At 46.8% G+C, this 27,900-nt stretch overlaps 1 protein-coding gene across 2 annotated transcripts in view; it reads left to right on the forward strand.

The window, feature by feature from the left end:
- IAPP (islet amyloid polypeptide) overlaps positions 1 to 26,495 on the forward strand; it is a 33,123-nt gene extending 6,628 nt beyond the window's left edge. For both annotated transcript variants that reach the window (XM_063446643.1, XM_063446642.1), the window contains exon 4: positions 26,111 to 26,495. In XM_063446643.1, coding sequence (XP_063302713.1) covers positions 26,111 to 26,300 — 190 coding nt within the window. In that variant the 3' untranslated portion in view covers positions 26,301 to 26,495. The remainder of the gene's footprint in view (positions 1 to 26,110) is intronic.
- The last annotated feature ends 1,405 nt before the right edge of the window (positions 26,496 to 27,900 follow it).

The following is a 27,900-nucleotide window of genomic DNA, read 5'->3' on the forward strand; positions in this document are numbered from 1 at the left end:
TTAAATTAAACAGGCGAGGGATGTTATTAACCCTTCCCGTGCCAGGCATGGAGATATCACAGACAGGTTATTATATAATACAATGAATGTTGACATACTGAATGGGTTAAATTAAACTGGCGAGGGATGATATTAACCCTTCCCATGCCAGGCATGTTGATATCACAGACAGGTTATTATATAATACAATGTGTCTGCTGATATAATGAACGGGTTAAATTAAACAGGCGAGGCAAGTAATTAACCCTTACCGTGCCAGGCATGGAGATATCACAGACAGGTTATTATATAATACAAGGTGTCTGCTGATATACTGAATGGGTTAAATTAAACAGGCGAGGGATGATATTAACCCTTCCCGTGCCAGACATGGAGATATCACAGACAGGTTATTATATAATACAATGTGTCTGCTGATATAATGAATGGGTTAAATTAAACAGGCGAGGCAAGTAATTAACCCTTACCGTGCCAGGCATGGAGATATCACAGACAGGTTATTATATAATACAATGTGTCTGCTGATATACTGAACGGGTTAAATTAAACAGCCGAGGGATGTTATTAATCCTTCCCATGCCAGGCATGGAGATATCACAGACAGGTTATTATATAATACAAGGTGTCTGCCGATATACTGAAAGGGTTAAATTATTAACCCTTCCCGTGCCAGGCATGGAGATATCACAGACAGGTTATTATATAATACAATGTGTCTGCTGATATAATGAACGGGTAAGATTAATACAATGTGACAGGCGCTGGTGCGATAAAAAGCGTGAAATTAAAAGCTTCTTCTTTAAGGAAAATGATGCTAATTTCTCATTTACAGAACCGGTAATAATCCGTAAATAGAGAGACTGTCAGCCAGAACGCTATGTTAACAGCACACTGCCACGGTATGGGTCAGTGATATACTCTAGGATTTTCTGCTAGATTAGATAGATCCTCAAGCAACAAGTAACAGCGTTATTTACTAGACTGAGAATTCAAAGTGAATTTTGAATTAAATTCTTTCAGCCAAAACGTATCCATGTGCTCAAATTTGAATTATAATTTTTACACATAGGGGATACAGTTTACTTAGTAATAATATTTCTTGTCCCATTAGACTGATTTTACTTACTAGATGACTGTGCCTCTCTGCACACAGTGACTACTGCGCATGCTTTGGTATAGGGAAACAATGGAAAATTAGATTGACTCTTATTTGTTTTTTCAGAGTGTGGCTATTGTCATGAATATGGGCGGTAACTTTACCGGCCATTGTGCACACGTCACACTCCACACGTGGGGGATGACGTAGTGCGAATCTGGACATAATTTTGCACGTAAAACCCAGAAGTAGATACATATTATGGGTTAACCTATCAGCTTGATGCGTAGCGTCCTTTATTTTTATAAAAAAAAAATATATATTATTAAAAAGCATCCTTACCCTAGTTCCCCCCATACACACATTTCCCCACAAACACTGACCCCATACACACACTGCCCCACAAACACAGCCACCCATACACACACTGCCTCATACACACACACTGCACACCCATAGACACATTGCCCCCCACACACATACACTGCACACCCATGCACACATTGCCCCCCACACACGGCCCTCCCATACACACATAGACACATACAGTGCCCCACACACACTGCTGCCCCCCCATGCACACATTGCTCCACACACACGACCCCCCAATACACACACTGCCCCACACATACATACAGTGCCCCACACACACACTGCCCCACATACACATAGGTTGCTCCCCATACACACACTGCCCCCATACACACACTGCCCCCCATACACACACTGCCCCCCATACACACACTGCCACCCATACACACATTGCCACACATACACACATTGCCACACATACACACATTGCCCCATACACACATTGCCCCCCCATACACACACTGCCTCACACACACATACAGTGCCCCCATACACACACTGCCCCACACACACGTACAGTGCCCCCATACACACACTACCCCACACACACATACAGTGCCCCCCATACACACACATACAGTGCCCCCATACACACACTGCCCCACACACACGTACAGTGCCCCCATACACACACTACCCCACACACACATTCAGTGCCCCCCATACACACACTGCCCCAAACAAACATACACTGCAAGCCTCACACACACACATGCAACTCTCACACACTGCCCCCCTCACATACACACTGCAGCTCTCTCACACACACACTGCCCCACACCTACACTGCCCTCTAACACACACACTGCAACCTTGACATACACTGCCGCCCTCACACACACACACTCACACTTCACCCCTCACACATACCACTGCTCCTATGCCCTATATTCTTAAACAGTTTGACTACTTACTCTGGGATGGGATCCTGGCACTACTGGCACCATAACTACTACACTGAGCTGTAGTGGTTATTGTGCCTGGATTATTTCTTCAAATAATCTACAAGTGCCCCTCCCGAGATCAGGCTCTGCGGGACATACTTGTGTATTAGGGAGGATAGATATGTGGGAGTAGCATTATGTAGAGATTTGAAAGCTAATTTTATATTGAGCCCTATATCTTATGAAAAGCCAATGCAGGGACTGACAGAGGGGTGAGGCGTGGGAGCGGACAGTAAGATGAGCCTCGCCGCCGCATTCATTATAGACTGCAGTGGGCAAGTTGGGAGCACGTAAGACCACTGAGAAGCGGATTGCAGTAGTCAAGGCGAGAAAGGACAGTGGCATGGAACAGTACCTTTGCCGCATCTGGCGTTAAGTAGGGGTGGATGCGTGCAATGTTTTTGAGATGGAAGCTGCATGATCTGGCGATAGACTCGACATGTGGGGTGAAGAAGAGGTCAGAGTCAAAGAGTACACCTAGGCAGGAAAGACCAGAAGTTTTGTTTTGGACAAGTTGAGCTTAAGGAAGTGGGCAGCCATCCAGTTAGAAATAGCAGAGAGGCAGTCAGAGACAGGAGTCAAGAGGGGCAGAGAGAGATCAGGGGAGGACTATATGTGAATGTAGCAGAATTAACCTTGGACTGTTCGTGCTCATAGTTCCTGGATCATCTTGTTCTTTCCCCTGTCCGTCTAGCCGTTCGGTAAAATAGAGCCACCTCACATTTATTTTTATTTATTATTTATTTATTATTGCCATTTATATAGCGCCAACAGATTCCGTAGCGCTTTACAATATTATGAGAGGGGGATTTAACTATAAATAAGACAATTACAAATAAACTTACAGGAACAATAGGTTGAAGAGGACCCTGCTCAAACGAGCTTACATTCTATAGGAGGTGGGGTGTAAAACACATTAGGACAGGAATTTACACTCAAATAAGGTGGGCTGCCCTTTAGGAGAGGGCAAGAGACAGGTATGTGAGGTAAGGGTTAGTCTTGGAGGCCATAAGCTTTCCTAAAGAGATGGGTTTTAAGGCACTTCTTAAAAGATGCAAGACTAGGGGAGAGTCTGATGGCGGTAGGCAGGCTATTCCATAGGAAGGGAGCTGCCCGCGAGAAGTCCTGCAAGCGCGAGTTGGCCGTACGAGTGCGGACAACGGACAGGAGGTGGTCACGGGCAGAACGGAGAGACCGAGAAGGGACATACCTATGGATCTGTGAGGAGATATAAGATGGGCTAGAGTTGTTCAGTGCTTTATAGGTGTGAGTTAGTACCTTGAATTGACTCCTATTGCATACAGGAAGCCAATGTAAGGACTGGCAGAGGGGTGAGGTGTGAGAGAAACGACTAGAGAGGAAAATCAATCTAGCAGCAGCATTCATTACGGACTGTAAGGGTGCAGTACGGCTATTGGGAAGACCAATCAGGAGAGGGTTACAATAATCCATGCGGGAAATTACTAGAGTATGGACAAGCTCCTTGGTAGTATCTGGTGCAAGAAAGGGGCGGATGCGGGCTATGTTTTTAAGATGGAATCTACAGGATTTGGCAACATGCTGGATGTGAGGCTCAAAGGTGAGACCAGAGTCAAGTATGACGCCAAGACAAGTATGACGTCAAGTATGACGCCAAGACGCCACATATTAACTGCATCTTGTTCGACAACCGAACAAATTACCGAAGTCAGACCACCCATATGTGGAATGTACTGCTCGTTAACCCCAGTAACCTCTGTTCAGACCTCCACCAACCGCCATAACCTGAACATTTCAAGCATTCGGCTGGGTGGATGCCATTCGCATGTGCGAAAATGTGGCGGCGGCCATCTTTAGCCCCGAACAGAGAAGTGGTGTTTGGTCGTTGAGTTTATGGAACTAAAATCGGACACTCGATGGCGCAAACACCGCTGGGACTTCCATCCTCAGTTATGTTCGTGGGGATTCAGACGAACAGAGTGGTGTTTGGGGGGAGCAAACTCCCAAACAAGATACACAGAACTAATGTCTGCAAAAACAGTTCATGCCTTGTCTTTCGCCTATTTGATACTCCCGAAAAAGACCGACCACACAGCTTAATTTCATGGAACCTTTTTGGGCAGGCACCTCGTGTCCGGTCGGTCTAAACTATAACCCGGTGGCGTTTCGGCTGCGTTCGTGGGATCTGAGTGCTTTTCGGATATATTGGGCGATCACACCCAGGTTATCCGGGGATATAGGACTTAAGGGGGTATCTTGTGGGGAACTGTATGTTTTGGGGTGATTATTATTATACATGTCCTGGACCTGAGAGTTAATGTAATTATGTTGTGTATTTTGTCTCAGTCTACTCTCAGGTCCAGTGGGGAAACCCCCTGGAATGTGTGTTTGGAAACCCCTCGCATGGGGATTCTAATAAAAGGCCTTGTGTTGGACTGGGATTAAGTAGAGGGGAGGACTGGGATTTAGTAGAGGGGGTTGGATTTAGTAGAAGGGGGACTCGGGTATAGTATATGAGGGGGGACTATACCCGAGTCCCCCCTCATATATTGAGGGGGGTATTTGGTTTAGTATTTGGAGAAGAACTGGGATTTAGTAGAGGGGGTGCTGTGGTTTAGTAGTGGGGGGACTGGGATTTAGTAGAGGGCGTGCTGTGGTTTAGTAGTGGGGGGACTGGGGTTTAGTAGAGGGGGTGCTGGGATTTAGTAGAGGGGGAGACTGAAATTTAGTAGAGGGGGGACTGGGATTTAGTAGAGGGGTGGGATTTAGTAGGGGGGCTGGGGTTTAGTATATGGAGGGGGACTGGGATTTGTAGAGGGGGTGCTGTGGTTTAGTAGAGGGGGACTGGGGTTTAGTAGAGGGGGGACTGGGATTTAGTAGAGGGGGGACTGGGATTTAGTAGAGGGGGGACTGGGATTTAGTAGAGGGGGGACTGGGATTTAGTAGAGGGGGGACTGTGGTTTAGTAGAGGGGGGACTGGTATTTAGTAGAGGGGGGACTGGGATTTAGTAGAGGGGGGACTGGTATTTAGTACAGGGGATGCTGTGGTTTAGTAGAGGGGGTGCTGTGGTTTAGTAGAGGGGGGACTGGTATTTAGTACAGGGGATGCTGTGGTTTAGTAGAGGGGGGTGCTGTGGTTTAGTAGAGGGGGGACTGGTATTTAGTACAGGGGATGCTGTGGTTTAGTAGAGGGGGGACTGGTATTTAGTACAGGGGATGCTGTGGTTTAGTAGAGGGGGGTGCTGTGGTTTAGTAGAGGGGGGACTGGTATTTGGTACAGGGGATGCTGTGGTTTAGTAGAGGGGGATGCTGTGGTTTAGTAGAGGGGGGACTGGTATTTAGTACAGGGGATGCTGTGGTTTAGTAGAGGGGGATGCTGTGGTTTAGTAGAGGGGGGACTGGTATTTAGTACAGGGGATGCTGTGGTTTAGTAGAGGGAGCTGCTGTTTTTTTTTATATACTGTACTTTTCAAAATAAACCTACGTTTCTATGAAAATGTACGTTTTGGGGTTTTTTTTGCGGCCTTCATAAACTTAAACCTTGTTTATTTGGCCCTTGCTAGACTTTGAGTTTGCCATGCTTGCCTTAGAGTATTCTACTTCATCCTGAGCATTTGTTGGAGAAACCAGCGGAGGAGAGTCCCGACTAGGACTAGGACTCCGCTACAGTGAAGGAGGGGGGTATGGATTTTATGTGAAGGGCTGGGGTGCAGGTTTTTTATGTGGGGGTGGGGGAATTGCAGTGTTTTTATGTGAAGGGGGTTTGTGCATTTTATGGAAGGGGGTGCAGGGTATTTTATGTGAAGGGGTGCATTAATTTTATGAAAGGGGGTACAGGGTTTTTTTGTGAAGGAGAGGAGCAGGGGTTTTGTAAAAGGGGGCAGGACAGGATTTTTTTAGAATGAGGAAGGACAGGGTTATTCTGTGGAAGGGGGACAGAGGATTTGTGGACGGGGGTGCAGTTCTAGTGTTTTCAAGTTGATATACAATTCACAAATTTGTGCAATAAATATGTTTTAAAATATATTTTTTTAAATTGTGAGTATTTTTTACATTTTAAAGAGGGGGGGAGGCGGAGAGGGGTACCAAACACAGGATCCGCCCTGGGTGCCAAATGCTCTAGGTAAGCCCCTGGCTATTTGCACTTTTCATCTACTATTTTGTTATTCAATTACTGGATGAATAAATCTATTTTATATTCAATTACTGGATGAATAAATCTATTTTATATTCAATTACTGGATGAATAAATCTATTTTATATTCAAACTTTCAGGTGTGCTTTGGGTTATTACTTTTCCACGTGCATTGCATCTGGTGAGGATACAGAGTTTCCCCATTAAGCACCCAATATCCTTTTTCTACCACACTTTCACCCATATAAAAGTTGAGCACTCATTATATAATTGTATATGCAAATAGTGTCTACTTTTGCCATAGAGGGGTTAATTCTCATTCCTCGGGTGGGGTTAATTCTCATTCCTCGGGTGGGGTTAATTCTCATTCCTGGGTTACCATACGGTCTCAGAGACAACATTACCAACCTGGCAAATTTCAATGTGTATAAACTGAAAATGGAACATATTTGACCCTGTAACTTCCCAAAACACCATAAAGCCTGTACATAGGGGGACTGTTGTACTGATGAGACAAATATGTGTATTTTATTGCTGTAACAGCAAACAGTATTATGACATTGACATTTAAAATGTCACGTAGAACTAAAAAATAACATTTCTTAATTTCTCACACTTTTTTAGATTTTATTCATATTAAATTGTGTTTCAGATCTCCTGAATAAAATGCTATATGATATGTGTAGGTGCACTTAATATGAAGGAGGTGAATTATGGATGTACAGACATAGTCAAATTCCAGTTTTTTTTTGTGGCGGGTCTGCTGCCCAACTATGAATTGCTCGTTCCCTACGTGTGGATGTGCCCTCCTGGAATGTATGATCCCCCTTTGTAATTCTCTCCCTTTCCTTAATATTGACCTTAAAACATGCAAAATACCTTTTAACCACACGGGGGCCGGACCACCCTGATACCCCATTTAGAAAGTTTAGTTAGAATGTGAAAACCACAGACCACAAGCTTCAACCACGTGGGCAGGGCCGGATTAACATAGGGGCTGATGGAGCTGCAGCTCCAGGCCCAGGCCCATGGAATAGGCCCATTGATTTTTTTTTTTACACACTACTCTTAGGGTTGCCAGGTATTTCTCATGTATTTCTTAGGGTTGCCATGTATTTCTCAGAAGTATTTCTCAGGTATTTGAGACTGCCTAGCCAATGCCGGTATTGCAGTAATACCGGCAATACAAATGTCTCAGTATAAACAGAGATTGTTCTGCAATACCAACACCGGCCAGTAGGGGTCTGTTTGTGTGGAGAGAGGCAGTGATAAGAAGTTAGGGCATCTCCCTCCCTGCCTCTCTCTGCTCACTGAGAGTCCAGACAGCAGCTCCGAGACATGGGGACGCTGAGACATTGGGACACTTGGGAACATGGGCACCCTGAGACACTAGGGACACAGTGGACCCATGTCTCCCAGTGGCCCCTAGTCTGTGTCTCCATGTCTCCCAGCCACTGTCCCTAGTGTCTCAGTGGCCTCATGTCTCCCAGTGGCCCCATGTCTCTAAGTGTCCCCTAGTGTCTTAGTGACATCGGGACACTGGGAGACATGGGGACACAAACACTAGGGGACACTGGGCAACATGGGGACACTGAGACACTAGGGTACACTGAGAGACATGGAGACACTGGGGGACACAGGGAGACATGGGGACACTGGGCGACTGAGACCTAGGAAACATGGGGCACTCCTAGTGTCCCCATGTCTCCCAGCCAGTGTCCATAGTATCTCAGTATCCCCATGTGTCCCTGGTGTCTCTCAGTGTCTGTAGTATGCCAGTGTCCCTAGTGTATCAGTGTTTCCTAGTCTCCTAAAGTCCCCTAGTCTCCCAATGTCTCCTAGTGTCCCCATGTCTCTTAGTGTCTCGGTGTCCCCTAGTATAAAAGAAAAAATCTAAGGCACTCACAGTGATAGATTTAGGCAGGTTTATTGGACACTGCAACGTTTCGACCTGTACCCAGGTCTTTATCAAGTCTCCAATGTCCCTTATGTATAAGAGTCTCTCAGTGCCCCGTGTCTCTTAGTGCCCCGTGACTCTGTGCCGTAGTGTCTGTACCTAGGTCTTTATCAAGTCTCTAGTGTCCCCTATATCACAGTGTCTCAGTGCCCCATGTCTCCCAGTGTCCTATCGTGTCTGTCACCCAGTGTCCCCATGTCTCCCAGTGTCCCCAAGAGTCTCAGTGTCCCCAGGTCTCCCAGTTTTCCCTAGTATATGTGCCCCCATGTCTCCCAGTGTCTCCTTGTCTCTCAATGTCCCCTAGTGTCCTAGTGACATGGGGACACTGGGAGGCATGGGGACACAGACACTAGAGGACTGGGTCACATGGGGACACAGACATGCACCCTTTTTGTGTATGTTCGCCCTTTCGGCCGTTCTGGTTATGTGATTTGTGTCAGTGGCCAACCCTTTTACCGCATCCACAGACTTCCTGCTTTACTGGACACTGCTGTTAGGGGATATGGGTTCACTTGAAAGATGAAAGCGTGAGATTAGCAAAGGGTATGTGTTTTCTCATAGTTGCATCCTATGAGTTTCCCTCCAGCACCATTGCCATCAGATACATGACGCTTAGGAGGTAGGACTGTTTTAGTGTTTTTGGTCAATAAGATTTTGTAATTAGGCCCATCATAATTATCAGCACCAGGCCCACTGGGCTCTTAATCCGGCCCTGCACGTGGGGCACTGTGTGAAAACCACAGACCACAAGCTTCAACCACGCGGGGCACTGTGTGAAAACCACAGACCACAAGCTTCAACCACGTGGGGCACTATGTGAAAACCACAGACCACAAGGGAACAAGCTCCCCACCAGGGGGAGCATATGTCTCCCGAACCGGCCTGCGCGCGCCTTCTTCGATCCCCATGTCGGGGATCATCCTACCTGCTCCCCAAAGGAGCTATAATCATGGTTACCCCCCCTACCTGGCAGCTCATAGTTGCCCAGGAGTACGCTCTCTCTGGCGGATACCTGAGGGGGGTATCCACCGGAGAGTGGGACGCGCACGACCAGGCAATCTCTGGAGTTGTAAGTCAGTCTCACGGCTGCAGGCTCCTGCTGGCTGAATTCTCACGGACAGACAAGCTCATTAATACACAGTCTCACAGACAGACAAGCTCATTCATACACATTCTTACAGACAGACAAGCTCATTCATACACATTCTCACGGACAGATAAGCACATTGATACACATTCTCACGGACAGACAAGCTCATTCATACACATTCTCACAGACAGACAAGCTCAATCATATACATTCTCACAGACAGACAATCACATTGATACACATTCTCACAGACAGACGAGCTCATTCATACACATTCTCATGGAAAGACAAGCTCATTCATACACATTCTCACAAACAGACAAGCTTATTGATACACATTCTCACAGACAGACAAGCTCATTCATACACATTCTCACGGACAGACAAGCTCATTGATACACATTCTCACAAACAGACAAGCTTATTGATACACATTCTCACAGACAGACAAGCTCACTCATACACATTCTCACGGACAGACGAGCTCATTCATACACATTCTCACGGACAGACAAGCTCATTGATACACATTCTCACAAACAGACAAGCTCATTGATACACATTCTCACAAACAGACAAGCTTATTGATACACATTCTCACAGACAGACAAGCTCATTGATACACATTCTCACAGACAGACAAGCTCATTCATACACATTCTTACAGACAGATGAGCTCATTCATATACATTCTCACGGACAGACAAGCTCATTCGTACACATTCTCACATATGAATGCAGTGTGTGTGTATGAATGCAGTGTGTGTGTATGAGTGCAGTGTGTGTATGAATGCAGTGTGTGTATGAATGCAGTGTGTGTGTGAATGCAGTGTGTGTGTGAATGCAGTGTGTGTGTGAGTGCAGTGTGTGTGTGAGTGCAGTGTGTGTGTGAGTGCAGTGCGTGTGTGAGTGCAGTGCGTGTGTGTATATGAATGCAGTGTGTGTATATGAATGCAGTGTGTGTATATGAACAGGCCCGGACTGGCCATCGGGCACACCGGGCAAATGCCCGGTGGGCCGCGATGTCCGTGGGGCCGAGGCCGGCAGGGGAGATCACAGGATCTCCCCTGCCATCCCGTGCAGGGCCAGCGCTATCCGAGCGCCGGCCCTGCTGTGTGTCTCCATGGGCCGGTGGGGAGATCAAAGATCTCCCTCACCGGCCCAGAGACACTGTTACATGCGGCTGCTGGCTGGGGTGTGAGGGAGGGAGGAGAGGGCCGGCGGAGCTCTAGCCAGCAGCTCCGCCGGATCCTCTTGCGAGGTCTGAGCGTTGCCGCGGTTACCGCGGCAACGCTCAGATCTCGCGAGAGTGAACTCTAGCCGGCAGGTTAGAGTTCACTCTCACCACTGGACCACCAGGGAAGGCAGCATGGTCCCCCTCCCAGGCAGACCGGCTCCCCACACCCAGGCAGACCGGCCCAGGCTAAAGGTAAAGTGGGAGGGAGGGGGATATAACTTTTTTTTTTTTACTTATTAATAAAAAACATATTTAAATGTAAAAAAAAAACAGCCCCCTCATACACACACACACATCACCCCCAGAAACACAGCACCCAGACACACACATCACCCCCAGACACACAGCACCCAGACACACACAGCACCCAGACACAAACAGCACCCCCAGACACAAACAGCACCCCCAGACACACACAGCACCCCCAGACACACACAGCACCCCCAGACACACACAGCACCCCCAGACACACACATCACCCCCAGAAACACAGCACCCAGACACACACATCACCCACAGACACACAGCACCCAGACACACACAGCACCCCCAGACACACACAGCACCCCCAGACACACACAGCACCCCCAGACACACACAGCACCCCCAGACACACACAGCACCCCCAGACACACAGCACCCTCAGACACACACATCACCCCCAGACACACACATCACCCCCAGACACACACATCACCCCCAGACACACACATCACCCCCAGACACACACATCACCCCCAGACACACACAGCACCCCCAGACACACACAGCACCCCCAGACACACACAGCACCCCCAGACACACACAGCACCCACAGACGAGCTCATTCATACACATTCTCACGGACAGACAAGCTCATTGATACACATTCTCACAAACAGACAAGCTCATTGATACACATTCTCACAAACAGACAAGCTTATTGATACACATTCTCACAGACAGACAAGCTCATTGATACACATTCTCACAGACAGACAAGCTCATTCATACACATTCTTACAGACAGATGAGCTCATTCATATACATTCTCACGGACAGACAAGCTCATTCGTACACATTCTCACATATGAATGCAGTGTGTGTGTATGAATGCAGTGTGTGTGTATGAGTGCAGTGTGTGTATGAATGCAGTGTGTGTATGAATGCAGTGTGTGTGTGAATGCAGTGTGTGTGTGAATGCAGTGTGTGTGTGAGTGCAGTGTGTGTGTGAGTGCAGTGTGTGTGTGAGTGCAGTGCGTGTGTGAGTGCAGTGCGTGTGTGTATATGAATGCAGTGTGTGTATATGAATGCAGTGTGTGTATATGAACAGGCCCGGACTGGCCATCGGGCACACCGGGCAAATGCCCGGTGGGCCGCGATGTCCGTGGGGCCGAGGCCGGCAGGGGAGATCACAGGATCTCCCCTGCCATCCCGTGCAGGGCCAGCGCTATCCGAGCGCCGGCCCTGCTGTGTGTCTCCATGGGCCGGTGGGGAGATCAAAGATCTCCCTCACCGGCCCAGAGACACTGTTACATGCGGCTGCTGGCTGGGGTGTGAGGGAGGGAGGAGAGGGCCGGCGGAGCTCTAGCCAGCAGCTCCGCCGGATCCTCTTGCGAGGTCTGAGCGTTGCCGCGGTTACCGCGGCAACGCTCAGATCTCGCGAGAGTGAACTCTAGCCGGCAGGTTAGAGTTCACTCTCACCACTGGACCACCAGGGAAGGCAGCATGGTCCCCCTCCCAGGCAGACCGGCTCCCCACACCCAGGCAGACCGGCCCAGGCTAAAGGTAAAGTGGGAGGGAGGGGGATATAACTTTTTTTTTTTTACTTATTAATAAAAAACATATTTAAATGTAAAAAAAAAACAGCCCCCTCATACACACACACACATCACCCCCAGAAACACAGCACCCAGACACACACATCACCCCCAGACACACAGCACCCAGACACACACAGCACCCAGACACAAACAGCACCCCCAGACACAAACAGCACCCCCAGACACACACAGCACCCCCAGACACACACAGCACCCCCAGACACACACAGCACCCCCAGACACACACATCACCCCCAGAAACACAGCACCCAGACACACACATCACCCACAGACACACAGCACCCAGACACACACAGCACCCCCAGACACACACAGCACCCCCAGACACACACAGCACCCCCAGACACACAGCACCCTCAGACACACACATCACCCCCAGACACACACATCACCCCCAGACACACACATCACCCCCAGACACACACATCACCCCCAGACACACACATCACCCCCAGACACACACAGCACCCCCAGACACACACAGCACCCCCAGACACACACAGCACCCCCAGACACACACAGCACCCCCAGACACACACAGCACCCCCAGACACACACAGCACCCCCAGACACACACAGCACCCCCAGACACACACAGCACCCCCAGACACACACAGCACCCAGACACACACAGCACCCAGACACACACAGCACCCAGACACACACACAGCACCCAGACACACACACAGCACCCTCAGACACACACACAGCACCCTCAGACACACACACAGCACCCCCAGACACACACAGCACCCCCAGACACACACAGCACCCCCAGACACACACAGCACCCCCAGACAGACAGCACCATCGCTCACACACACACATATATTTTCTTTGTCTGTTAACTCACTGAGGGTTATTATATATATATATATATATATATATATATATATATATATATATATATATATATATAAAATAACCCTCAGTGAGTTAACAGACAAAGAAAATTAGAAACCTAGAATGTGACGGCAGATAAAAACACCCTCACACACAGCACCCCTCTTACATACACACAAACTGCGCCCCTCACACATACAATACGTCCAAATATATATATATATATATATATATATATATATACGCACACACACACACTACAGCACCCCACACACTGCACCACTACACACATTACGCTCCAGATACACGCTAGATCCCTTACCCTATATGCACTCTTAATCCTCTATACACACACACACACACGATCTCCTATACACACTCTGGGTCCTTTACACACTAGATCTCCTAAACACACACACACACACTGCACCACCTACACACACACTACATTTATTGTCAGCAAACACATACAACATTCTCTAAACACACCTTCTCTACAACCCCTACACACACTACGTCACCTATACACACACACTACAGCCCTTATGCACACACTCGCTACATCCCCTATAACACTATGCCCCCTATACACACACTCTCTACAGCCCCTAGCCACACATATTACTCCACAAACACAAATTAAATTGACCTATTTACACAATACCACACTACGCTCTACACACACGCAATCCCACAAGCAGGCTCCAAACGCATGCACCATACACTTTCCTGGCCCTTTTGTCCTCTGGTATCCCACTTGTGGACACACCAGAGACAATTTAAAAGCAAACACAGCGCAAGCATGTTATTAAATTTGCTTGCGCTGCGCAGAACAAATACAGGGCCCTTTTCTAATGCCAGAGCTCTTCAGCGGGGCTCTCTGAGCATTGAACCAACTTGCTCACTTTGAGAGGGGGCGTGCTTGTCATTAGTGATGACAAAACACACCCTCTCTGGCCCCACCCCCTTCTTAGGGGGCCGCTCTGATTGAAAAATGCCCGGACCTAATTTTTTTCCCAGTCCGGCCCTGTATATGAATGAAGTGTGAGTGTGTGTGATGCAGTGTGTGTTTGTGTATGTGTTGGTGGGGGGTGGGCATTTTGATTATTCTTATTTTATTAATTATTATTTTAATCATTATATTGTTATATTGTTATTTTTTTAATTATTATTATTTTTAATATTTTATTATTATATTTATTTTTTTCGTCCCCCCTCCCTGCTTGATACATGGCAGGGAGGGGGGCTCTCCTTCCCTGGTGGTCCATTGGCATTTGCAGTTCAGTGGGGGGGAGGGGGCTGGCAGAGCGTTTACTTACGTCTCGTGCAGCTCCTGTCAGCTCCCTCCTCCTCCGCGCCGGTCCGTGCAGCTCCCTCTGTCAGCTCACACTGTAAGTCTTGCGAGAGCCGCACTATGACCCCGCAGCTCTCGCGAGACTTACACTGGGAGCTGACAGAGGTGCTGCACGGACCGGCGCGGAGGAGAAGGGAGCTGACAGGAGCTGCAGGAGAGGTAAGCGCTCGCTGCCAGCCCCCAGTCTGTATTATGGCAATGTAAATTGCCATAATACAGACACTGACTCGAGTATAAGCCGAGTTGGGGTTTTTCAGCACAAAAAATGTGCTGAAAAGCTCGGCTTATACTCGAGTATATACGGTAATCCTTAACTTATTATTATTATTATTATTATTATTATTGCCATTTATATAGCGCCAACAGATTCCGTAGCGCTTTACAATATTTTGAGGGGGGGATGTAACAATAAATAAGACAATTACAAGAAAACTTACAGGAATAATAGGTTGAAGAGGACCCTGCTCAAATGAGCTTACAGTCTATAGGAGGTGGGGTATTAGAAACATTAGGATAGGAAATATCAAGTAGGAGTGAAGCAGAGCTGGAGGAGAGAGCAAAGCACTATCCCATAGGAGAGCAAGAGACAGGTATGTAAGGGAGAGATTACTCTGGGAGGCCATACGCTTTCCTGAAGAGATGGGATTTAAGGCCCTTCTTAAATGATTGAAGACTAGGGGAGAGTCTGATGGCAGTAGGCAAGTTATTCGATAGGAGAGGAGCCGCCCGTGAGAGGTCCTGCAAGCGTGAGTTGGCCGTACGGGTGCGAGCAGCGGTCAGAGCGGAGGGTACGAGGAGGGGCATACCTCTGGATCAGTAAAGAGATATAAGAGGGGCTGGAATTGTTCAGTGCTTTAAATGTATGGGTTAGCACTTTCAATTGACTCCTATAGGATACAGGGAGCCAATGTAAGGACTGGCAGAGGGGCGAGGTGTGAGAGGACCGACTGGATAGGAAAATCAGTCTAGCTGCAGCATTCATTACAGACTGTAGCGGGGCAGTACGGCTTTTGGGGAGACCAATCAGGAGAGGGTTACAGTAATCCATGCGGGAAATTACTAGAGCATGGACAAGCTCCTTGGTAGCATCTTGCGTAAGAAAGGGGCGGATGCGGGCTATGTTTTTGAGTTGGAACCTACAGGACTTGGCAACAAACTGGATGTGAGACTCAAAGGTGAGACCAGAGTCAAGTATGACGCCAAGACAGCGCGCTTGTAGGGATGGACTCATGTGGATATCACTGACTTCAAGGGAGAGTGAGAGAGGAGGATCAGTATTAGGAGGAGGAAAGACAAGGAGTGCAGTTTTAGAGAGGTTAAGTTTGAGAAAGCGTGACGACATCCAGTCAGAGATGGAAGAGAGGCAAGCAGTGACACGTTGCAGGACGGCCAGGGAGAGGTCCGGTGAGGAGAGGTATATCTGAGTGTCATCAGCGTACAGGTGGTAGTTGAATCCAAAAGAGGCAATACGTTTTCCAAGAGAGGCAGTATAAAGAGAAAATAGAAGGGGACCAAGGACAGAGCCTTGGGGAACTCCAACCGAGACAGGGCGAGGGGAGGAGGTATCCTTGGAAAAGGAGACACTAAATGAGCGTTGGGAGAGATAGGAGGAAAACCACGAGAGGACAGAGTCACAGAGACCGAGTGATTGAAGAGTTTGAAGGAGGAGAGCATGATCAACTGTGTCAAAGGCAGCAGAGAGGTCAAGGAGAATTAATATGGAGTAGTGACCTTTGGATTTAGCGGAGATTATGTCATTAGTCACTTTGATAAGAGCGGTCTCAGTAGAGTGGAGAGGGTGGAAGCCAGACTGAAGAGGGTCAAGGAGAGAGTTGGAATTAAGGAAGTGAGACACACGGGTAAAGACAAGTCTTTCCAAAAGCTTTGATGAGTAAGGGAGCAGGGATATGGGACGATAGTTCGAGGGGGAGGACGGGTCAAGAGATGGTTTTTTCAGGATAGGTATTACAGTGGCATGTTTAAGGTCAGCAGGAACAGTGCCAGAAGAGAGAGAGCAGTTAAAGATGTGTGTTAGGATAGGCACAAGACAAGGGGAGAGAGATCTGATGAGGTGAGATGGGACAGGATCAAGTGGGCAAGTGGTGGGGCGAGAGGAATGGAGAAGTGCAGCCACCTCTTGTTCAGTAGCTGGGGAGAAAGTCTGAAGGGTAGGGAAAGCATGATTTATGTGTGGTTGAGAAAGAGAACGGCAAGGAGGGGAGAATTGTTTCCTTAGCTGTTCAATCTTGTCAGTAAAGTAATATGCAAAGTTATCAGAAGTAAGGTTAGTTTGGGGGGTGGCCACCAGGGCCGGACTGGCCCACCGGGATACCGGGAAATTTCCCGGTGGGCCGCGGCACCTGGTGGGCTGGAGGGAGAGATGGAGCCTGCTGCACAAGAATATCGCGGCCGCATGTCGGTGCCGCCGGGTGGCCGGTCCGGCGGCACACTATGAGGTGATTACTTGCGGCCGGCGGCCCCATCTCCTGTGCTGACAGCTATGATGCTGTCAGTATCAGTGAGTGTGCCGGGCGGCCGCCTAAGCGATCCAGCAGCACACTCACTGATACTGACAGCAGCATAGCTGTCAGCACAGGAGGACTGAGGGAGGGGGCGGAGCTAACTACCAAGCTCCCTCGCGGTTCCCATAATTCCCAGCTCAGCCACATCATAGAGTAATCCCTACTCTATGATGTGTAGATGCTGGGAATTATGGGAACCGCGAGGGACCTTGGTAGTTAGCTCCGCCCCCTCCCTCAGTCCTCCTGTAAAAAGGTCAGAAGGGGAAGGGGGGGACAAATAGAGAGGGGGGGAGACAAATAGAGGGGAAGGGGGCAAATAGAGAGGAGGGGGGGGCAAATAGAGGGGAATGGGGGGGACAAAGAGGGGAAAGGGGGAGGCAAATAGAGGGGAAGGGGCAGGCAAATAGAGGGGAATGGGGGAGGCAAATAGAGGGGAAGGGGGGAGGCAAATAGAGGGGAAGGGGGGCAAATAGAGGGGAGGGGGCAAATAGGGGGAGGGGGGAAGACAAATAGAGGGGAAGGGGGGCAAATAGAGGGGAAGGGGGGGCAAATAGAGAGGAGGGGGGTCAAATAGAGGGGAATGGTGGGACAAAGAGGGGAAAGGGGGAGGCAAATAGAGGGGAAGGGGGGAGGCAAATAGAGGGGAAGGGGGGAGGCAAATAGAGGGGAAGGGGGGAGGCAAATAGAGGGGAAGGGGGAGGCAAATAGAGGGGAAGGGGGAGAGAAATAGAGGGGAAGGGGGAGAGAGAAATAGAGGGGAAGGGGGGGCAAATAGAGGGGAAGGAGGGGGACAAATAGAGGGGAAGGGGGGATAAATAGAGGGGAAGGGGGGAGAGAAATAGAGGGGAAGGGGGAGAGAAATAGAGGGGAAGGGGGGAGAGAAATAGAGGGGAAGGGGGGGAAATAGAGGGAAAACAAATAGAGGGGAAGGGGGAGAGACAAATAGAGGGGAAGGGGGGAGAGACAAATAGAGGGGAAGGGGGGCAAATAGAGGGGAAGGGGGGCAAATAGAGGGGAAGGGGGGCAAATAGAGGGGAAGGGGGGCAAATAGAGGGGAAGGGGGAGGCAAATAGAGGGGAAGGGGGAAGCAAATAGAGGGGAAGGGGGAAGCAAATAGAGGGGAGGGGGGGAGACAAATAGAGGCGGAAGGGGGAGCAAATAAAGGGGAATGGGGGAGGCAAATATAGGGGAAGGGGGAGACAAATAGAGGGGAAGGGGGAGACAAATAGAGGGGAAGGGGGGGCAAATAATAGAGGGGAAGGAGGGGGACAAGTAGAGGGGAAGGGGGGAGAGAAATAGAGGGGAGGGGGGGCAAATAGAGGGGAAGGGCGGGAGACAAATAGCGGGGAAGGGGAGAGACAAATAGAGGGGTAATAGAAACACAGGGGAAGGGGGACACAGAGACTGAGGGGTAATAGAAAGACACCAGGTTGGGGGACGACGACAAAGAGACAGAGGGGTAATAGAGAGACAGGGGATGGGGGGACAAAGAGGGGTAATAGAGACAGAGGGGTAATAGAGAGACATAGGGGTTGGGGGGACAAAGAGAGGGGTATTAGAGAGACACAGGAGAAGGGGGGACACAGAGACATATGGGGTAATAGAGAGACACAGGGAGGAGATGGGAAAGAGAGACACAGGGAGGAGATGGGGAAGAGAGACACAGGGAGGAGATGGGGAAGAGAGACACACTGACGGTTTGTTGGGGGGACAAAGAGACATACAGTAGGGAAGGGGAACAAAGTGACACAAGATTTGTGGGAGGCAACGCTGGGCTGGGGAAAAAGAGACAGAGAGTGGCTGGGAGAAGAGAAAGAGGCACACAGAGTCTGGAGTTAGAAAGAGACACACAGATGAGATTTGGAAGGGGAGAAAGAGACAAAGTGGCTGGGGCTAAGAACAACACAAAAGGGGCTGGGGGAAAGAGAAATACAGAGGCTGGAGAAGGGTAAAAAGAAACAAACAGGGACTGGGATGAAGTAAAAGATGCACAAGGGTTGCTGTAAGAGGAAAAAAAAGGAGACAATTGGAGACAAGATACACTAAACAAGGTAAAGGTAATAGACGTAAATTGATGTGATCCTGACAGTAATACACACACACATATATATATATATATATGCATGTATATTGATGTGTGTATTAGTAACATATAATTAAGCCTATAATATTTACACATATAGTAATATACATTAATATATGCATAATACACACATAAATGTCATATATGTATGTATGTGTGTATGTGTGTAATGAGCACGTATTGGCCCCGTCTTGTTGCTAGTTGCATACTCATGCACGATAACATATTCAAAGTGAAGAGCGCACCCATAGAACTTCAAAATTAACCAGATCACTTCATTTTTTTTAGTTGTGCAACTGCAGACATTCAGCATTTCAGTATCATTACTAAAATGTCCTTAATAGGCCAAAGTAGTTGTACTGAAACATTGATTATATGCAAATGTACGTCTACTTAAAATAAAGGCGCTCTTTTCATTATTTTGAAGCCCTATATGCGTTCCTTCGTTGGAATAAGAGTTTTCAATTTTAAGTTATTTTTTCACCCTCTATATCAGCACACTATGCTGGCGCGACGCATTATTGGGCTGGTATAGAATTTTTTTCCAGGGCTGATTTTAGTTCCCAGTCCGGCCCTGGTGGCCACAGCAGGGCGGAGAAGGGAATTAAAAGTGTCAAAGAGACGTCTGGGATTGCGGGAGCATGAACTAATGAGAGAGGAAAAGTAGGACTGTTTGGCGAGGGCAAGGGCTGCGCTGTACGAAAGCAACATGAATCTATAATGAAGATAGTCTGCCTGGGTGCGGGACTTCCTCCAGGAGCGTTCAGCACAGCGGGAGCAACTCTGCAGATAGCGTGTTGATTTATTATGCCAAGGTTGGGGTCGTGTTCTCCTCGTGGTGCATGTTTGGAGTGGGGCTGCAGTGTTCAAGGCAGATGTGAGGGTAGTGTTATATGTGGAGATGGCCAGTGAGGGACAGGAGAGGGAAGGGATGGAGAGCAGTTGTGAATCAATGTCAGCCGACAGCTGCTGGAGGTCAATAGAGTTAAGGTTCCTCCTGAGCTGAGGGGGGTTAGGCTGAGGTTGTTGGGTGAGGGGGTAATTGAGAGCAAACAATAAGAGGTGGTGATCAGAGAGAGGAAATGGAGTATTGCAGATATTAGATAATGTACATGAATAGGAGAAAATAAGGTCGAGGGTATTGCCAGCTACATGAGTGGGAGAATTAGCCCACTGCAATAGTCCAAGGGAGGAAGTAATTGAAAGTAGTTTAGAGGCTGCTGGGGTTAAAGGTGGGTTAATGGGAATATTGAAGTCTCCAAGAATTAGGGATGGAATGTTGGAAGAGAGGAAGTAGGGTAGCCAGGCAGCAAAGTGGTCAAGGAAGAGGAGAGGGGAACCAGGGGGACGATAGATGACGGCAATGTTAGCAGAGAAGGGTTTGAAAAGGCGAATTGAATGAATTTCGAATGATGGTAAAGAGAGGGAAGGGGGGGTGGGCAGGGTTTTAAAGGAGCAGTGGGGTGAGAGAAGAAAACCTACACCGCCACCTTTAATCTCCGCTTGTCTTGGATTGTGGGTAAAGTGAAGACCACCAAAGGACAGTGAGGCAGGGGTAGCAGTATCCGAGGGAGAGAGCCATGTTTCTGTTAGTGCAAGTAGGTTTAGGGAGTGTGAGATAAATAGGTCATGGATGGAAGTAGATTTAAAGGTGCTGCACACAGAGCGTGCATTCCAGAGGGCAGCTTTAAAAGAGGAATTATAGTGAGAATTACATGGAATGGGTATTAGGTTGTAGTGGTTTCTGGTGTTTGAACCAGGTGGCTGAGTAGTGGAGGGACCAGGGTTTGGAGAGACATCACCTGCTGCTAGGAGTAGTAGGATGGAAAGGAAGAGAAGGTGCGAGTAAGATTTAAATGTTGGGGATGAGAGCTTGTATTTAAGGGATTTAATTATTAACACCTAGTGCCCCACAGACTTAGCTTACCTAAACGGCCTTGCCAATGAAAGAGACCATGTGCCTATGCACCAACTTTCCCACAGGGTTCTCGCCAAACCAAATTCCCTTTTCCTTTCAATGCCTACCACCAGTCGGCTTCTAGCTCCAAGTCGGTAACTTAAACGTTTACCCTACAGAGCAGGGAGGGGTGAGACCCGACCATGTCCATATCCTGACACTCCATGTAATAGCCCCCAAAACCTATTGGCAAGGACATGCCCCCCGCTTGCTGTGACATAGACAATAACAAACAGAAAAGAGGGTGGGTGGGAGGGAAGCTGTTTGCTGGCCCGACTTCCAAGAGGCACTGAGGTAAGATGATCCCTACCCCACTCCCAAACCCATAACCACTCCCATACACACATACAACCAATCACAATAATCTATCCCCACACTCATGCATGTGCCCTTGTCCGCTTAGCTGCGCTATCTCCCCAGGGCCCAATGCGTGCGTGACAGTCACTGTGCTTGCGCAACAGGTTGCCCATCTTGAAAGAGCCAGCTCTTCTGAGAAATTTCAATGACTTACCAGTGATTTATACAACTAAAATGTAATTTAGTACAAGAACAATGTATCTTATTTACAGACTGATTTCTAAACACATTATTATAGCTGTGGAGCTCTGTTATACACTCAGACACATTACTGGGAGTATTATTGCTGTGGAGCTCTGTTATACACTCAGACACATTACTGGGAGTATTATTGCTGTGGAGCTCTGTCATACACTCAGACACATTACTGGGAGTATTATTGCTGTGGAGCTCTGTCATACACTCAGACACATTACTGGGAGTATTATTGCTGTGGAGCTCTGTTATACACTCAGACACATTACTGGGAGTATTATTGCTGTGGAGCTCTGTTATACACTCAGACACATTACTGGGAGTATTATTGCTGTGGAGCTCTGTTATACACTCAGACACATTACTGGGAGTATTATTGCTGTGGAGCTCTGTTATACACTCAGACACATTACTGGGAGTATTATTGCTGTGGAGCTCTGTTATACACTCAGACACATTACTGGGAGTATTATTGCTGTGGAGCTCTGTTATACACTCAGACACATTACTGGGAGTATTATTGCTGTGGAGCTCTGTTATACACTCAGACACATTACTGGGAGTATTATTGCTGTGGAGCTCTGTTATACACTCAGACACATTACTGGGAGTATTATTGCTGTGGGGCTCTGTTATACACTCAGACACATTACTGGGAGTATTATTGCTGTGGAGCTCTGTTATACACTCAGACACATTACTGGGAGTATTATTGCTGTGGGGCTGTTATACACTCAGACACATTACTGGGAGTATTATTACTGTGGAGCTCTGTTATACATTCAGACACATTACTGGGAGTTTTATTGCTGTGGAGCTCTGTTATACACTCAGACACATAACTGGGAGTATTATTCATGTGGAGGTCGGTTATTCACTCAGACACATTACTGGGAGTATTATTACTGTGGAGCTCTGTTATACACAGACACATTACTGGGAATATTATTGCTGTGGAGCTCCGTGATACACTCAGACACATTACCGGGAGTATTATTGCTGTGGAGCTCTGTTATACACTTAGACACATTACTGGGAGTATTATTGCTGTGGGGTTCTGTTATACACTCAGACACATTACTGGGAGTAGTATTGCTGTGGGGCTCTGTTATACACTCAGACACATTACTGGGAGTATTATTGCTGTGGAGCTCTGTTATACACTCAGACACATTACTGGGAGTGTTATTGTTGTGGAGCTCTGTTATACACTCAGACACATTACTGGGAGTATTATCGCTGTTGAGCTCTGTTACACACCCAGACACATTACTGGGAGTATTATTGCTGTGGAGCTCTGTTATACACCCAGACACATTACTGGGAGTATTATTGCTGTGGAGCTCTGTTATACACTCAGACACATTACTGGGAGTATTATCGCTGTGGAGCTCTTTTACACACCCAGACACATTACTGGGAGTATTATTGCTGTGGAGCTCTGTTATACACCCAGACACATTACTGGGAGTATTATTGCTGTGGAGCTCTGTTATACACTCAGACACATTACTGGGAGTATTATTACTGTGGAGCTCTGTTATACAGGGAGACACATTACTGGGAGTATTATTGCTGTGGACCTCTGTTATACACTCAGACACATTACTGGGAGTATTATTGCTGTGGAGCTCTGTTATACACTCAGTCACATTACTGGGAGAATTATTGCCGTGGAGCTCTGTTATACACTCAGACACATTACTGGGAGTATTATTGCTGTGGAGCTCTGTTATACACTCAGACACATTACTGGGAGTATTATCGCTGTGGAGCTCTGTTACACACCCAGACACATTACTGGGAGTATTATTGCTATGGAGCTCTGTTATACACCCAGACACATTACTGGGAGTATTATTGCTGTGGAGCTCTGTTATACACTCAGACACATTACTGGGAGTATTATTGCTGTGGAGCTCTGTTATACACCCAGACACATTACTGTGAGTATTATTGCTGTGGGGCTCTGTTATACACTCAGACACATTACTGGGAGTGTTATTGTTGTGGAGCTCTGTTATACACTCAGACACATTACTGGGAGTATTATCGCTGTTGAGCTCTGTTACACACCCAGACACATTACTGGGAGTATTATTGCTGTGGAGCTCTGTTATACACCCAGACACTTTACTGGGAGTATTATTGCTGTGGAGCTCTGTTATACACTCAGACACATTACTGGGAGTATTATCGCTGTGGAGCTCTGTTACCCACCCAGACACATTACTGGGAGTATTATTGCTGTGGAGCTCTGTTATACACCCAGACACATTACTGGGAGTATTATTGATGTGGGGCTCTGTTATACACTCAGACACATTACTGGGAGTATTATTGCTGTGGAGCTCTGTCATACACTCAGACACATTACTGGGAGTATTATTGCTGTGGACCTCTGTTATACACTCAGACACATTACTGGGAGTATTATTGCTGTGGGGCTCTGTTATACACTCAGTTACATTACTGGGAGTATTATTGCTGTGGAGCTCTGTTATACACTCAGACACATTACTGGGAGTATTATTGCTGTGGGGCTCTGTTATACACTCAGTCACATTACTGGGAGTATTATTGCTGTGGAGCTCTGTTATACACTCAGACACATTACTGGGAGTATTATTGCTGCGGAGCTCTGTTATACGATCAGACACATTACTGGGAGTATTATTACTGTGGAGCTCTGTTATTCACTCAGACACATTACTGGGAGTATTATTGCTGTGGAGCTCTGTTATTCACTCAGACACATTACTGGGAGTATTATTACTGTGGAGCTCTGTTATACACTCAGACACATTACTGGGAGTATTATTGCTGTGGAGCTCTGTTATTCACTCAGACACATTACTGGGAGTATTATTACTGTGGAGCTCTGTTATACACTCAGACACATTACTGGGAGTATTGCTGGGGAGCTCTGTTATAACACATTACTGGGAGTATTATCGCTGTGGAGCTCTGTTATACACTCAGACACATTACTGGGAGTATTATTGCTTTGGAGCTCTGTTATACACTCAGTCACATTACTGGGAGTATTATTGCTGTGGAGCTCTGTTATACCCTCAGGCACATTACTGGGAGTATTATTACTGTGGAGCTCTGTTATACACAGACACATTACTGGGAGTATTATTGCTGTGGGGCTCTGTTATACACTCAGACACATTACTGGGAGTATTATTACTGTGGAGCTCTGTTATACACTCAGACACATTACTGGGAGTATTATTACTGTGGAGCTCTGTTATACACTCAGACACATTACTGGGAGTATTATTGCTGTGGAGCTCTGTTATACACTCAGACACATTACTGGGAGTATTATTGCTGTGGAGCTCTGTTATACACTCAGACACATTACTGGGAGTATTATTACTGTGGAGCTCTGTTATACACACAGACACATTACTGGGAGTATTATTGCTGTGGAGCTCTGTTATACACTCAGACACATTACTGGGAGTATTATTGCTGTGGGGCTCTGTATACACTCAGACACATTACTGGGAGTATTATTAATGTGGGGCCCTGTTACACATTCAGACACATTACTGGGAGTATTATTGCTGTGGAGCTCTGTTATACACTCAGACACATTACTGGGAGTATTATTACTGTGGAGCTCTGTTATACACTCAGACACATTACTGGGAGTATTATTGCTGTGGGGCTCCGTTATACACTCAGACACATTACTGGGAGTATTATTACTGTGGAGCTCTGTTATACACTCAGACACATTACTGGGAGTATTATTGCTGTGGAGCTCTGTTATACACGCAGACACATTACTGGGAGTATTATTGCTGTGGAGCTCTGTTATACACTCAGACACATTACTGGGAGTATTATTACTGTGGAGCTCTGTTATACACTCAGACACATTACTGGGAGTATTATTACTGTGGAGCTCTGTTATACACTCAGACACATTACTGGGAGTATTATTGCTGTGGAGCTCTGTTATACACTCAGACACATTACTGGGAGTATTATTACTGTGGAGCTCTGTTATACACTCAGACACCGCAACAATATTGATTTCAGCTTTCCTCGGCCCTATATAAGTGATATTGTCACCATGCCATACAGACATGTTCTAAATTGTTCTATTTTCATGATTTATATTTATATATTTATTTATTTTTCTACAGACACCAAATGGAAAAAAGGAAATGTAACACAGCGACTTGCGTCACGCAGCGTCTAGCGGATTTTCTAGTTCGATCCCACAGCAATATTGGAACAATAGACAGACCGACCAACGTGGGTTCCTACACGTACGGGAAGAGGAACGTGGTTGGCGTTTTAAGCAGAGAATCTTTTGACTATCTGCAACACTAGCTCATTCTACAGAAAGTCAAAACGCGTCCGTGTCACCCAATCCTTCTGATTTTCCCTCCCCCCACGCATTCTAACAGTGCCTTGGTATCAATGCTCACACGTTCTCATGGCTTGTTTACCAGTAAACTCTGAAACACAGAAACATTGGTTTTAACTGAAGGGGGTGTTAAATCGTATCTTGCCCCCAAATTTGAAAAAGGCAAAAACTATGTCTGCAAAAATAAAAAAAAAGTATTTTGCTGCAAGTTTTATTATATATTATCGTTTATTAAAAAAATATTGAAAATGGACCGTGTGCATGACATTACTGTTTAAACTGTGCTGGAGGGTTTATTATTCAGAATGCTACATAATAATATTGAGCAAATTCACGGATTTTCCCACAATTTAGAAGGCATGTCCGGAGATCATGAGCTACCCCGTGTAATTCAGGATGTTTTGTTTCACAAACTGAATTCATCTTCCAGATTTGGGCTCCAAAAAGGAGGTAAACAGAAAGGCATTAAATAGCAGCCCCCTCCCGAGTATTTAACACGTTAACACCAGGAGGGCCCACTATTGTAGCACATAGTCAACCCAACATAGAAAAACATTTTAAAACAGACATTATAATTCGATGGTTTACTAAACGTTAATAAAAACCAAAACATTATCAAACTATCCAACTCATTGACTTTTACTTGTAAAATGTAATTTGGAAGAAGAACAATGTATCTTATTTACACAGGCTGATTTCCAAATACACTTATTGTAGTTTAAAGACACATTACTGGGAGTATTATTGCTGTGGAGCTCTGTTATACACTCAGACACATTACTGGGAGTATTATTGCTGTGGAGCTCTGTCATACACTCAGACACATTACTGGGAGTATTATTGCTGTGGAGCTCTGTTATACACTCAGACACATTACTGGGAGTATTATTGCTGTGGAGCTCTGTTATACACTCAGACACATTACTGGGAGTATTATTGCTGTGGAGCTCTGTTATACACTCAGACACATTACTGGGAGTATTATTGCTGTGGAGCTCTGTTATACACTCAGACACATTACTGGGAGTATTATTGCTGTGGGGCTGTTATACACTCAGACACATTACTGGGAGTATTATTACTGTGGAGCTCTGTTATACATTCAGACACATTACTGGGAGTTTTATTGCTGTGGAGCTCTGTTATACACTCAGACACATAACTGGGAGTATTATTCATGTGGAGGTCGGTTATTCACTCAGACACATTACTGGGAGTATTATTACTGTGGAGCTCTGTTATACACAGACACATTACTGGGAATATTATTGCTGTGGAGCTCCGTGATACACTCAGACACATTACCGGGAGTATTATTGCTGTGGAGCTCTGTTATACACTTAGACACATTACTGGGAGTATTATTGCTGTGGGGTTCTGTTATACACTCAGACACATTACTGGGAGTAGTATTGCTGTGGGGCTCTGTTATACACTCAGACACATTACTGGGAGTATTATTGCTGTGGAGCTCTGTTATACACTCAGACACATTACTGGGAGTATGATTCATGTGGAGGTCTGTTATTCACTCAGACACATTACTGGGAGTATTATTACTGT

This window comes from Pelobates fuscus, chromosome 3 (assembly GCF_036172605.1).
Source record: "Pelobates fuscus isolate aPelFus1 chromosome 3, aPelFus1.pri, whole genome shotgun sequence".
Classification (NCBI taxonomy): Eukaryota; Metazoa; Chordata; class Amphibia; order Anura; family Pelobatidae; genus Pelobates; species Pelobates fuscus.